Source organism: Tursiops truncatus, chromosome 3, assembly GCF_011762595.2.
Source record: "Tursiops truncatus isolate mTurTru1 chromosome 3, mTurTru1.mat.Y, whole genome shotgun sequence".
Lineage (NCBI taxonomy): Eukaryota > Metazoa > Chordata > Mammalia > Artiodactyla > Delphinidae > Tursiops > Tursiops truncatus.
In genome coordinates this window covers 34,435,600-34,449,725 of record NC_047036.1, presented here as the reverse complement: position 1 = coordinate 34,449,725, position 14,126 = coordinate 34,435,600, and the positions used below count along the sequence as shown (strand labels likewise).

Below are 14,126 nucleotides of genomic sequence, written 5' to 3'. Positions count from 1 at the left end.
CCTCCTAATTGCAAGTCTTAATGATCCTTAATTTTTTTTTTTTTTTTTGTGGTTCGCGGGCCTCTCACTGTTGTGGCCTCTCCCGTTGCGGAGCACAGGCTCCGGATGCGCAGGCTCAGCGGCCATGGCTCACGGGCCCAACCGCTCCGCGGCATGGGGGATCTTCCCGGACCAGGGCACGAACCCACGTCCCCTGCATCGGCAGGCGGACTCTCAACCACTGCGCCACCAGGGAAGCCCAATGATCCTTAATTTAAGAGCTATAATGCAAGAAGGTTGACAACTACTAAATATACAAAATGTAAATGGAAAAGGTGTTCTTTTTCTCAGTGGTTCAGAATGCAAAATAACAAGGAAACTCCTGGTGAGGTTCCTGAGAAGGCTGCTTGTTTCCAAACATCACTCAGGTTTGGAAATTCAAAGTAGAGATGTTTATACCATGAGGTTTTTTCGTAAGTTGCTTATTTATTTCTCTTTCTTTTACCAGGTTTCACCAAAACTCATACCAATGCAGCAGATCGCAACTTGAAATGTGGAGTAGACTTTTGTCCCAAGCTGTGTGTTTTTCATTTTAACCACATGGGATTTTATTGAAAAGACATCAGTAATCATAACTGTATATCTAACAAGCAGTTTTTGACTAGTTTTCTGTCATCTTAATGCTTTATACAGCCATGTAGACTTTGTTCTCTCAAGCGTACTGTGACATTTTAATGAAAAACAAAAAGAAAAAAAATATTATTTGCTTTATAAGTGCTGAGAAGGTCATATTTACAGTTGGTGCTCACATTGGGTTTATCTTCATCTTCTGTGGTATGTACATTAAATTGTGTGCAGTTTGTACCAAGATGGGCCCTTACTTAGGAAGAGTTTCATTGATGTACTTTCCCTCCTAAGTAAATCATGACACGTAGAAAAAAAAGAATGAGGGAGAAAATGAACTCCACCCAGAGTATACCCAGGGGAGCATCGTACTAGTCCTGAAAGATAACATTTGTGTGAATTTTAATCAGGAGAAATGCTGTCTTAAGGGTTATGATTTTCCTTCGGCCTCCTCTGTCTTTTTTTTTGGAGCCTCTGATTTTGTGATTACATCTTGTTTCCCTAGAGCATCCCTTCTCCCACCCCTCCTAACCACCACCCCCCCCACTTTTTGTAACTAAGTAGATGCCCAAGAAGGCAAACAGGAACATCTCTGTGTGGGAGAAGTAACCTGGTTTGTGGGAGAGACCGAAGGGTATAGGGTCTATTGGTGCTGACATCCAGCCGAGAAGTTGCCTTTATAAACAAACCAAATAACCATCTGTGCTTTGCCAAAGATTAAAGTTGCTTTTAGCAAGAGGGCTATAACCCTAACTGACCTAGTCAGTTTTCTCATTTTTAAACTGTACAGTATTCGTGTGTATCCAGAGGGACCATTAAGTGTCTTTCTCTCTGTTACTGTGGGCTTCCTATACAACACCACTTCTTAGACCAAAAGGGGCTGTGCGGTAATTCATCGTGAACCCATAGTAACAGTGACAGCAGAGTTAAAAAAATCCTTGCTTTTCAGGGCCTCTTTTTTCTGCTCAGAAAAGTTTCTAAATGTTGAATGCCTTTTTCTGAAGAACAGTGTTATTTCTTCTGCCCAGGCTTGTTCCTTGAACAAAGTACTTTTAATTCAGCTTTATCAAACTAAGGGAAATACTGATGAGCAAATCCAGGATTTGAAGAGCAGTGAACTTCATTCTTAGAAAATAAACATGATGGATTAGGTTTTGCAAGGACCTTCTCCGCAGAGGTATCCTCAGTATCAAACAGTTCCCCAGGGAGTATACCAAGCATCCTGCGTATCAAATGGGAGAAAAGTCCAGGCACCCTGAAGACAGGCCAGATTGCTGTCCTCTGGACAGAGGTAGGCGTGGTACAGTGCGATACACCATTTCTCTCATACCAGATATAGGAATTTATGCATGTTCTTAGCTGATGGTTGCCACTGAAATTCACTTTCTCTTCAGATATAGCTACAGTTCTGTCATTTCAGAGGAAGGAGAGGGTTTTTTTGTGAGAAGCACACTCCATATATAAAATGGTCCCTCTGGCTGGCTGCATGGTTGAAAGCATACTCTCCCAGTACTGGTAAAACGGACTTTTTAAAGAATTTGCCAGGTCTGGAGAAATGATATACATCCATGTCAGAGTTATGGTTTGGAAAATATGATATTGATGGTTGCTATATTTGTAAACTTACTTATTCTGTGATTCTAAGAATGTTCTTCACTTTGAGTGGCAAATCCTAAGTAGATGGCTTTATATTCTTGATTAAAGAGTACCGTGGATGGGGCTTCCCTGGTGGTGCAGTGGTTGAGAGTCCGCCTGCCGATGCGGGGGACGCGGGTTCGTGCCCTGGTCCAGGAGGGTCCCACGTGCCACGGAGCGGCTGGGCCCATGAGCCATGGCCACTGAGCCTGCGCGTCCGGAGCCTGTGCTCTGCAACGGGAGAGGCCACAACAGTGAGAGGCCCGTGTACCGTGGAAAAAAAAGAGTACCATGGATGTTAAGAAATGTATTAAGATGTACAATAAGTATTCCAAATTGATATAGATTGGTGTGATTGTCCTTTTTCTCATTTGGGAATGGCATGCCTAAACATGGGAATAATACAACAGAGATTGGTGGAATAGCCAATAATAAAGTTAGCACACTGTACCACTTCTAATCGAGTTACTGCTTTTTCTTTTGATCTTACCAAAGAAAAGCTATTATCCTTCATGAAAGAACAAATGAAATGTTTACCTAGATGAATTCCGACTTTGCTCCTTGTCAAAGTCAATGATCTGTCTATAAAAATTGATTATCCCAGATTTCACGTGTTAATATTTCTTTGCTTTTATGTAACATTCCTTTAGGATACACACACATCAGTAATTTCCCAGTGGGGTGTTGCGTTTGCTTGCATTTTGAAGTGGCTCTAGTGATGTCTACGCAGCATCTGTGTTGCCCCTCTCATAACAGACTCACCCCCTGGCCAAGGAGTTGGGCCTGTGCTCAGGATATGCCTCTTTTGGTAGCTCTCCTTTGTCCAGCGTGATTATACCCGGGGGTGGGTGTATGACCCAAAATGTACCATTCAGGTTATTTATCCTCTGTTTACAAACTGGAGATGAGAGAGAAGCCAATTTTCTGATTCCTGTTCCCTAAGCCATAAGAAGAATGTGACTCTGGCACCAACATCCTGCCCCCCACCCCCACCCCAATACACACACGCTACAAGCTGAGCTCCAGGTGGAGAGAAAGAAGTGGAAACACACACTGCAGCTGTAGGGAGGAGGCATCCTGGTGGTATTTGAGTTCCTGTTTCTGCACATATCGAAGGCCAACTTCTCTCCATCCATGCTTGTAAATGAGCCCCAAATTTCCCCTTTTTGCTTGAGCAGATGTATTATTGAGCAGATGCCTTTGTCACTTGCACCCAGAGTGTGAACTCAATCAGCTTTGGTAATTCTTGAGTCCTAGGAGGGATCTGGTCTCCTACAGAAGGTATGCAGAATACAAGCAAAACTGCTTGTCCCTGGGCCCAGAGAACACATGTAAGAACATTTATAGGTGTTACCCAGTGGATAGAAAGGTTGTGGGTAGAGGTTTTCTTTCTCCTACATCGCAGTATAGTCAGCACAACTTTGAAAATTATTCCAGTGGAAGTGTAAGCAGAGATTTATTCAATGGATGGGTTTCCTTGCACTAACCTTTTCCCTTTCCTCATAAAACATTACCTTGAGTTTCTTCAGCTTATTTTCAGATTCTTCATTTTTAAGATGAGGAGAATATATTATCTTCCACCATGGTTCAATAAAATATAATTAATACGTCTGGTTGCAAAAATACTGACAGATCTTTTTAAAATGTCTGTCAGTACTACCAGAATCGTCTCTTGTTCCTGTCCTTTTATTTTCTACACTGCCTTCCCACTTCCCACTGCCATACTGAATATCAAAGTGGATTTACACATAAATATCAATAAATGTCATGTGGTCTAAGTGCATGACTGTGTGACATATACTTGAAGTGTCCTCGTTCCATAATATTAAATATGTCTGTGTGAAATCATCCAAAGGCACCTTTCATGTACCACATAGCAAGTCTCATGGGAGTGATGCCCATACCAATCCAGGTAAGTAATTAATAAGACAATTCCTTCCCTCAAAGCCACAATCAAACACAAATGATATTTGCTTGTGGAGGTTAAGCATGCTTGATTATCATGGTCCTCATTGCCTTTAGTGGGGTGCCACTCCGGGTGGTCCACTTGGAAACGACCTCAGGCAACTACCCTGGCTTTTTTCTAGCATGAATCACATAGGATCCTATTTCCACTGACAAACCATGGGAGCCCAGGTACCTAATGCAGTCATTTTATGTTTTGGGCTCATTCCTAGGCATTCTATCTGTTACCCTTTAAATTTTTCAAGAGAAGATTATAGACCAGGCTGTCTATAATGGGGGAAGCTAGTAAAATAGTCTTGTTCAGGCTTCAGAGGCAACAATAGGCCTTTGACTAAACAAGGACCCTGAAAGAGCTGCATGCCGAGCTGCTAGACTGCATGCAGCTCATCAGAAACGGTGCTAGCAAGTCCTGGGAACCAACAGATAAAGAAGGGAGTAAGTCACGAAGCTTCCTGGGCCTTGGGAATCTGGCCAGTTCCCGGGGATCAGCGAACATTGCACCCTTCCCAACTGGGGCTCCAGATTGCTGTTACTCAGGACTTCCCAGCTGCTGCTTGGATCTGGAAGTAGGTGTCGGCCCGATTCGGTGATGTATGCTCTGTTATATACTGTTTATATTCTTATTCCTTTCCCTCTAATGATTGTATATTGAAATTTATATACTCTGTTAATATTCTTATTCCTTTCCTTTTAATGATTGTATATTGAAATTAAGTTAAATCACCTTCTATTAAAGATTTGATTGAAGCTGTTTATTTGTGTGAGAGAGTAGTTATTTTGCCAGCGAATCCAACAAACCTAACCGAAAGCAGGCTTTCGGCAAAACACAGGCTCACATTTAAACCCTGATGTTGCATTTGAAGCTTCTCTCTCTTGATTTGGGGATAGGAGGCAGCATCTCCTACTTTGCCTTCTTGGGTTAGAGTGCCCAATAGCTCTCCAAAGCTCCACAAATACGCCTTTAATCTCCAGCTCCCAGCCCTTTTATGCACCCAGTATAAGTAAGGGTTTAAGGGTTGTCTGTTTCTTAGCCAGATATTCCAAAATGTGTGCATAGTGGCCTCACTTTGGAATGTAGCATACATTGTGTCTGTGTGCTGTTTTTAACATCTTGTATATTAGTATAACAACTCCGTGACTTGCCCATGGTAGCTTTCCAAATGTGTTTATTAAACCAATTTACTAGTTGAAAACATGAGGTGACAGTAAGCCAGGCCTGAGGGTTTCCTTTAGCTAAATAATTAGGTTAAGACCTCTGAGGAAGATGTAGGAAAAAGAAAAGGAAAGAAATAAGAGGTGGAATCTGGAGGCTATAACAAAAGAATAATTACCTACATTTGCTTAGCATTATTTATAATGTATCAAACACCTAGAATATACTAGCTAGTTTAATTCATTCTCATAATAATCTGCCAGGGAGATATTATTACCTCCATTAAAATTAACTTCTTTAGTCTGAGAGAAGTAATGTCCATCAATTCTTTAATCAAATTAGCCTTTCAGGGCTAATGTTGGATTTTGCCAAGGTACTTAATGAGATGTGAATTAAATTCCTGAATAGAATAGATTTGTTACTCTCTGGTAAGCTGCAAAACAGAGAGTTCAAAACCTTTCAACCTAATGGGACATGTCTTCAGGTTTTGTTCCTCCTGTCTACACAGCTCTTGTACACAACCCAGTTCATAAAGAAATGGGTAGTTGTCAAAATAAAAAAGGATAATGGCACCCACGAGGCAAATTGTCCCTGTGAAAAATTTACAATTACTGGGTTTGCTCTAATAAAAGTCCCTGTGTAGGCAACCACACAAGTAAGGATGCTCAACTGACACCAGCAGGAGGGGCTGATGGGCATTGCTTTATCTTTGTAGCTGAACACCTTCTGAAATTTGCTTTTCTTGGCATTAATCTTAACCCATGTTCAAAGTCAGAGTTGTGGCTCAGACTCAGTAGAACCCCAAAGATAAGATTGATTTTAGGAGCCTAAAAATATATGTTATTGGTGACACAGAGAGAGCATCGCCTGGTGAAATCTAGTGCCATTCCATTCACTGGGTCCTGGAAAGAGGAAAACGAGTCACAGCCCTGGAGCCTGTGGAGCTATTGAGGGTGGGTGTAGCGGTGGGAAGGCATTAGGGCCATCAAGATACACACCATATGAGAATGTTTAACTGTTATTATCGTATTTCTTTGAATATGACACCATCTTTTTTATTATAGTAAGAATATTTAACATGAGATCTACCTTAAATATGGTATTGTCAAGTACAGGTGAAAGATAGTAGGCAGATCTCTAGAACTATTCATCTTGTATAATTGAAACTTTATACCTGTTGCACAGTAACTCCTCATTTCCTCCCCCCTCCCCAAGCTTCTGGCAACCACCATTCTATTCTCTGTTTCTATGAGTTTTGGAATCATGCAGTATTATTTCACTTGGTATAATGTCCTCTAGGTTCATCCACATCATCACATAATGGCAGGATTTCCTTCTTTTTTTTATGGCCAAATAGTATTGTATGTGTACACCATATTTTTTTTTATCCATTTATCTACCTGTAGACTTTTAGGTTGTTTCTATATCTTGGCTATTGTGAAGAATGCTGCAGTGAACATGGGAGTGCTGATATCTCTTTGAGTTCCTGATTTCAATTATTTCAATTATTTTTACACCCAAGAGGGGATTGCTGATCATATGCTCACACTATTTTTAATTTTTTGAGGAACCTCCATACTACTTTCCATAGCAGCCGAATCATTTTACATTCCCGCCAACAGTGTGCAAGAGTTCCAATTTATTCATATACTGTCAACACTTGCTATCTTTTGTTTTTGATAATAACTATTCTAATAGGTGTGAGGTGATACTTCATTGTGGTTTTTCTTTTTCTTTTTTTTTTTCATTGCGGTTTTGATTTGCATTTCCTTGATTAGTGATGAGGAGTATCTTTTCATGTATCTATTGGCCATTTGTATGTTTTCTTTGGAGAAATGACTGAGTCCTTTGCGCATTTTTTTTTTTTTTGAAATACAGTTGATTTGCAGTATTGTGTTAGTTCAGGTGTACAACAAAGTGATTTGGTTATACGTATATATTTTATATGTCTATATTCTTTTTTTCTATTCTTTTCCATCATAGTTTATTACAAGATATTGAATATAGTTCCCTGTGCTATGCAGTAGGTCCTTGTTGTTTATTTTATATATGGTAGTTGCATCTGTCAATCCCATATTCTGAATTTATCCCCCATTCCCCTTTGATAACCATAAATTTGTTTTCTATGTTGTGAGTCTGTTTCTCTTTTGTAAAAAAGTTCATTTGTACAATTTTTTAGGTTTCACAGATAAGTAATATCATACAATATTTGTCTTTCTCTGTCTGACTTACTTCACTTAGTATGATAATCTCAAGGTCCATCCATGTTGCTGCAAATGGCATTATTTCTTTCTTTTTCATGGCTGAGTAATATTTGTGTGTGTGTGTGTGTGTGTGTGTGTGTGTGTGTACACCACATCTTTATCCATTCATTGTTGATAGACTCTTAGATTTCTTCCATGTCTTGGCTATTGTACATAGTGCTACTATGAACATTGGGGTGCATGTATCTTTTTGAATTAGAGCTTTCATCTTCTCTGAATGTATGCCCAGGAGTAGGCTTGCTGGATCATATGGTAACTCTATTTTTAGTTTTTTAAGGAATCTCCATATGGTTCTCCATAGTGGCTGCACCAATTTGCATTCCCACCAACCATGTACCTTTGCCCATTTTTAAATTGGTTTATATAAATTTTTGCTACTGAGTTGTAGGAGTTTCTTATATATATGCAACCCCTCTTGTCTATTTTTGCTTTTGTTCCCTGTGCTCTTGATGTCATATCTAAAAAGTCATTGCCAAGACCAATATGCAGAAGATTTTGCCCTATGTTTTCTTCTAGGAGTTTTTATAGATTTAGGTCTTACGTTTAAATCTTTAATCTGTTTTGAGTTGATTTTTGTGTATGGTGTAAGATAAGGGTCTAATTTCACTCTTTTGCATGTGGATGTCCAGTTTTCCCAGCACCATTTGTTGGAGAGACTATCATATCCCTATTGTGTGTTCTTGGCATCCTCGTTGAAGATCAGTTGATCATACATGCGTGAGTTCATTTCTAGGCTGTCTGTTCTTTTCCATTGGTCTATATGTGTGAAGACACCATCAATTTAAAAATTAATTGTGATTTTGTTTGCTTATTTTTTAATGACTTTGTTTGCTTTTTTATCACTTATTATATGCACATTAAGATATTTTTTAGACTTTCCCTCAGTCTCAGGTGAGTGTGCCTAGTATTCCCTTTTTGGATTGGAGGATGCAAACTATTATATATAGAATGGATAAAAAACTAGGTCCTACTGTATAGCACAGGGAACTATATATGAAAAAGAATATATATATATATATAAAACTGAATCAATTTGCTGTACAGCAGAAACTAACACAACGTTGTAAATCAGCTATACTTTAGTAAAATAAATTTAAAAAATAAAAGAAGGGTCATTAATGGATGCTTTCTTCAGCTGATAGACATCATAAGCAGTTAATAGCCCCAGGAAATCCACCCTTCTTGAAGTCTGCATTTACTATCAAGGGCTTCTCACTGACAAGAGAGTTCAAGTTGTCCAAGGAACAGATTGGGGGTGGACATCAGGTCAGGATTAGAGTGAGAGGGAGCTGAGGTGCCTGTCTCAGCTTCTCCTGGAGGAGTAGGGCTGCCAGAAGCTGAAGGAGCCAAGCCAATAGCAGGATACCATCACTTGTGAAATGCATCCCGATTCTAAAGACTTAAAATGGGGGAAATTATTCATATTGGGATCAATGAATTGAAAGGGTCCTCTAAGGTCTTTCTGAATTAGCATAGTGTCTGATTTAAGAATTTAAAGAAACCTGTCTTTATAACTTTCAAGTACACACAGAACTGCTTGCATAGGAAAAGACTCTTAGGGAGTTGCTTTATGGATAGAAAAGAGTCAATAATTTTATTAGTGTGTTTGTAAATAGTCTTTAAAACAGTTCTTCCAAGTAGTCCAAGTGCTTATTATGTAATGTTTCCATCACAGTTTGCCTTCCAGGTACGTCTCTAGGTCCTCCTGTCCTTCTCCACTAACTCCCATCTTTTCCATATATACAATTTCTATCTTAGGTATACACAGGTTGACCTGTGAAAAGTTTTTAATTTTTAAACCTGTGAAAAGTTTTTAATATTGTAACTAAAGGTGTTTAACATATCACTGATACCCAAATACACAAACAAGCATATAGAAGGCCAAAGCATTTGAGAAGGCACTTGCATTAAATCAGGAGTATTAAACTTGACAAGAGATTGCTGAAGAAAGTACAGTGCCATTTAGGATGAATGTTGCTGTCGAAAAAATGTTTCTGCCTCTCCACCCAAGTTCATGTATCGAAACCCTAATCCTCACTGTGATAGTATTTGCAGGTAGGGTCTTTGGGAGGTTTAGATTAGCTTTAGATAAGGTCATGAGGATGGAGCTTCCATGGTGGGAATAGTGCCCTTATATGAAGAGGAAGAGACCAGAGTCCCCCATCCTCTCTCTCTGCCATGTGAGGATACAGCAAGAAGGCAGCTGTCTGCAAACCAGAGAGAGGGCTCTCATCAGATGCTGAATTTGCCAGCACCTTGATTTTGGGTTTCTCAGCCTCCAGAACTGTGAGAAATAATATTTAATGTTTAAACTACCCAGTCTATGGTATTTGCAGCCTGAACTGACTGAGACAAGTGTGAAAAACTTGGGAAAAGGTCAGGAAGACAGAATTAAGAAGAATAAAACTATGGTGAGAGAATAAAATTGGAATATTTAACTTGCAGAAGGGAAGCTAAAGGAGTGATTTAATAAGAATTTAAAGAATGGCTATGTATAACTAATGAAGGATATCCTTGGTCTAAAAAAAAAAAGAATAGAAAAGGTGGGTAAGGAATTTAATTTAGATGTTAAGCAGCATTTCCTGACAGTGAGATTTTAAAGAACAGGAATTAAATTACCTACCTATTTATTTATTTATTCATTCATTATTTCCTTTATTGGTAAGAGTTGAGAGTGGGAGAGGGACAGGAGAAGTATTATGTAGTTGATTTAAAGTCAGTCTTGAAATCTAGGGTTCCTGAAATCTGATATTCAGAGAAATTTCTACTGGTTTTATAGTCTGGATTCTCTTGGCCAATTTATCAATTCTCTCATTAACCTAAGAAATCTGTTATCATAAGCTTGGCAAAACAGTTTCTTTAAAAGTTTTAGTGAAGGAATGAATAAAGAGTGGATAAATTAATTACAAGTAATTCAGTGGCACAAGATTATATTCACAAAATTCAGTATGTCTTTTTAGGGGAATTCCCTGGCGGTCCAGTGGTTAAGACTCCACGCTTCCACTGCAGGGGGAGTGGGTTCAATCCCTGGTCAGGGAGCTAATCCCACATGCTGCACAGCAAGGCCAAAAATTTAAAAAGAAAAATTCAGTTTGTCTTTTTAAATCTCTAACTCCAAATAATAATAGTAAATAATCACACAGCTGGTTTGGGGATATGATAGTAACAATTTAGAGCTCTCTCTTTCTCTCTCTCTCCTTGTCTCTCTCTTTTCTACTTACCTCCCTCCGTTTTCTTTTTCCTTCTTTTCTTATTTTCTTTCAACAGATATTTATTCAGCACATTATCAGTGAAGGTCTAATCAAGAGACAGAAACTATGTGGTAAGTTGAACAGGGAAAGTTTAATATGAAGAATTAGTAACTGTAACAGGGATTGGAGTGATGAGGAATTGGCTAGTAAGAAGGAAAGAAAACTCAAAACAACATAGGAATGGTGGATATAAGGAGGAACCAGTACCCCTAGGATTGAGATAGGGCATCCAAGGAGAGGCCTCCAGGACTGTGATCCAGACGTTGTTGGAAAGTGTGCAGCTGTGGCTTGTTGGATGGCAGAGAAGTCACTATGGTGTCATGCCAGCAGAACTTGCTGGAAATCTGCCTCTGAGGTGCCCAAGAAAGCTGTCGTGGGGAGTGCAACACTTCAGAAGTTGCCAGAAACCCACCTGAAGAGATGCCAGGGAAACAGTTCACAGGAAGATATCTCACTCCACTGCTAAGCTCCCTGAGGAAGTGCTGGGGGAAGCTTCTGGCACTGGGACCCACTGGCCATCACACACCACGGGAGCCAGGAAGTGGAGAAGTCATTTGTGCTGCAGTTCTGGGTGTGGAGAAGCTGTGTGTGCCGCAGGGGCTGGACAGTGGAAAAACCGGGCTGTAGGACCCTGAGGGGAAGCACACCACAGCAGGAGGAGAAACCTCTTCATCCTCCAGTGTCTACACAGCACTTTCTTTTTTTCTCTTTTTTTTTTTGCGGTACACGGGCCTCTCAGTGATGTGGCCTCTCCCGTTGCGGAGCACAGGCTCCGGACGCGCAGGCCCAGTGGCCATGGCTCACGGGCCCAGCCGCTCCGCGGCATGTGGGATCTTCCCGGACCGGGGCACGAACCCGTGTCCCCTGCATCGGCAGGCGGACTCTCAACCACTGCGCCACCAGGGAAGCCCCTACACAGCACTTTGTATTGACAAGGGTTAACGTTGTGCCAGTTGGCCAAGGAGTCCTGTTTGCTAGGTCTATCTCCATTATCATGGAGCAGACAGTAAAGCGTATATTTGGAGCTGAGATGCAGTAAGTTGATAGCTGGCATAGCAACAGCTATGAGCCAGTGGTTTGCTAAGTTCTGGGGATACAGCAGTACAGCAATATAGGGAGAGATATAGCGCAATCAAATAATCACAGTTAAGAGTAAACTTAAAATTCCTTTCATGTGAAGGAAAAATATGTGTTCCATGAGAGATTATTTTAGAGGAGTCTTGAACATACTTGCTTGTGTTCAGCACATCCTTAAATATACAACAAGTTGTTCAATAAAATGTGTAACCATGTTTAGAAAAAAGGAGCTAAAGTGACTCAACAGTCAAAATCAAACAAACAAAACACAAAACGATAGGGAAATCAAGTAATTTATGAATTATTATGATCTATGCAAAATCAAAAGGAATTCTGTCACAAACAATGCAGTACTCTTGGTAAGGAGTGGGTGGAAGACAAACATCAACTTATGTTTGGTTTGAGAAAATCTGAACTTTAAAGTTTCCGTGATCTAGAGTTATTGAAAGGATATGGAATAGAACAATTCTGGTCCAGAGTAAGGGACATACCACTCAATGGCTATTGTAGTCATTTGATTATGCAGGTTTTATTGTGGAAGGATATTACATAGATACAATCTGTTCTGAAGAGGTCAATTGAAATACCATGTTGACTTAGGAAATGCAGCAATGAGAATGTTGCTGACCAAACTGAGCCAGCTGTGTTTTTCAGAAAAGAAGCAATTGTGAAATGACCTCACTGTCATCTACAGTATCATGGAGAAGCAGAAATCTTCCAAAGACAGCGGAATTTGTGGTGGAACTGGACATGTTTGCAAAAGTTAACTGAGGCTTAAACTTAAAAGTCATTTCTTATGGTAGAAAGGAAAAAAAGCAAAGGCTTAAAGTCAGAGAAACAACTGTCCTGTACATGGAGTAGATGCTCCTGTTTATCTCATATAACCTTCCATTTAATAGGGAAACATCTTTTTTATTTTATCAAGACCAGAGCATAAAATGATCAGTCTACTTATATGTATAAAACAGTGGTGTTCAGTACAGAAAAAGAGTAATTATGTTAAAAGCAATTCAGTTAAACATTCCAAAAAGTACACCTGCCTAATAGATCATGTTCTGCACTGATTTTTTTTCAACAATACAAAAAGAGAGCATTTTGAATCTTTGCTCCACAATCAACTTATGTCCTCCAGCTTATGCAATCGCATGACCACCTTGTCAGGAAAGGTGTTAATTCATGGGTGAAGTTATATGACATAGGGATTTGCTTTAAAATACTCTGAATAAATAATAAAAATTGCAAAGATAGGTGAAATAATATTGGTAAAATGTTGGTAATTAATGAAGCTTGAGGCAATCATTACATGAACATGGTTACAATGAAATAATGGTTTGTATTCATTTTACTGTATGTTTGAAATTTTTTCATATTAAAAAGTTTTCCAAAGGAAGTGTATAAATGAATATCCATTTCAGCATCTTTATAATAACTACAGTTCTGAATAAGAGTACTTAGTGATGGTCTACTTGATTTTGGATAAGAAATTTAGTCAAGAGGAACTATAGTCTCAATGGAGGAGAGAATATGAGGATGGATTTTTTAAAATCAAGTTTTCTTTTATTCTTCCAGTTACTAATAATGCAAATCTTGGTGCTAAATAGAATTAAAACAAGTGCAAAAAGCATGAAAAGACAATCAACATTATTAGTCCTCAGGGAAATGCAACTTAAAACCTCAGTGAGATATCAACACACCAATCAAAATAACTACAATAAAAAAGTGACAACACCAAATGCTGGTGAGGTTGTGAAGACCCTAAATGAGTCCTACATTGCTGTTGCTGGGGATGTAAAGTGGTACAGCCACTGTGGAAAACAGTTGGGAGTTTCTTTAAATATGCATTACCATATGGCCTAGCAAATGCACTACTTGGCACTTACTCCCCCAAATTAAAACTTATGTTCATACCAAAACCTATAAGTGAATGCTGATAGTAATTTTATTCATAAAAGCCAAAAACTAGGAGCAGCCCAGATGTCCTTCAGTGGGTGAATGGTAAACCAAACTGTGGCAAACCCAAACTATGGAATACTACTCAGCACTAAAAAACAATGAACTACTGAGACACATGACACCTTGGATGAATCTCCAGGAAATTATGCTCAGTGGAAACAAAAGCCAATACCAAAAGATTACATCCTATATGATTTCATTTATGTAACATTTTTGAAATGACAA

The 14,126-nt window shown here is 39.3% G+C and overlaps 1 protein-coding gene across 4 annotated transcripts in view; it reads left to right on the top strand.

Moving 5' to 3' along the window:
• The window catches only part of OXCT1 (3-oxoacid CoA-transferase 1), a 144,570-nt gene extending 141,872 nt beyond the window's left edge, over positions 1 to 2,698 (top strand). For all 4 annotated transcript variants that reach the window (XM_073802083.1, XM_019930091.3, XM_019930094.3 and 1 more), the window contains one exon: positions 488 to 2,698. In XM_073802083.1, coding sequence (XP_073658184.1) covers positions 488 to 529 — 42 coding nt within the window. In that variant the 3' untranslated portion in view covers positions 530 to 2,698. The remainder of the gene's footprint in view (positions 1 to 487) is intronic.
• The last annotated feature ends 11,428 nt before the right edge of the window (positions 2,699 to 14,126 follow it).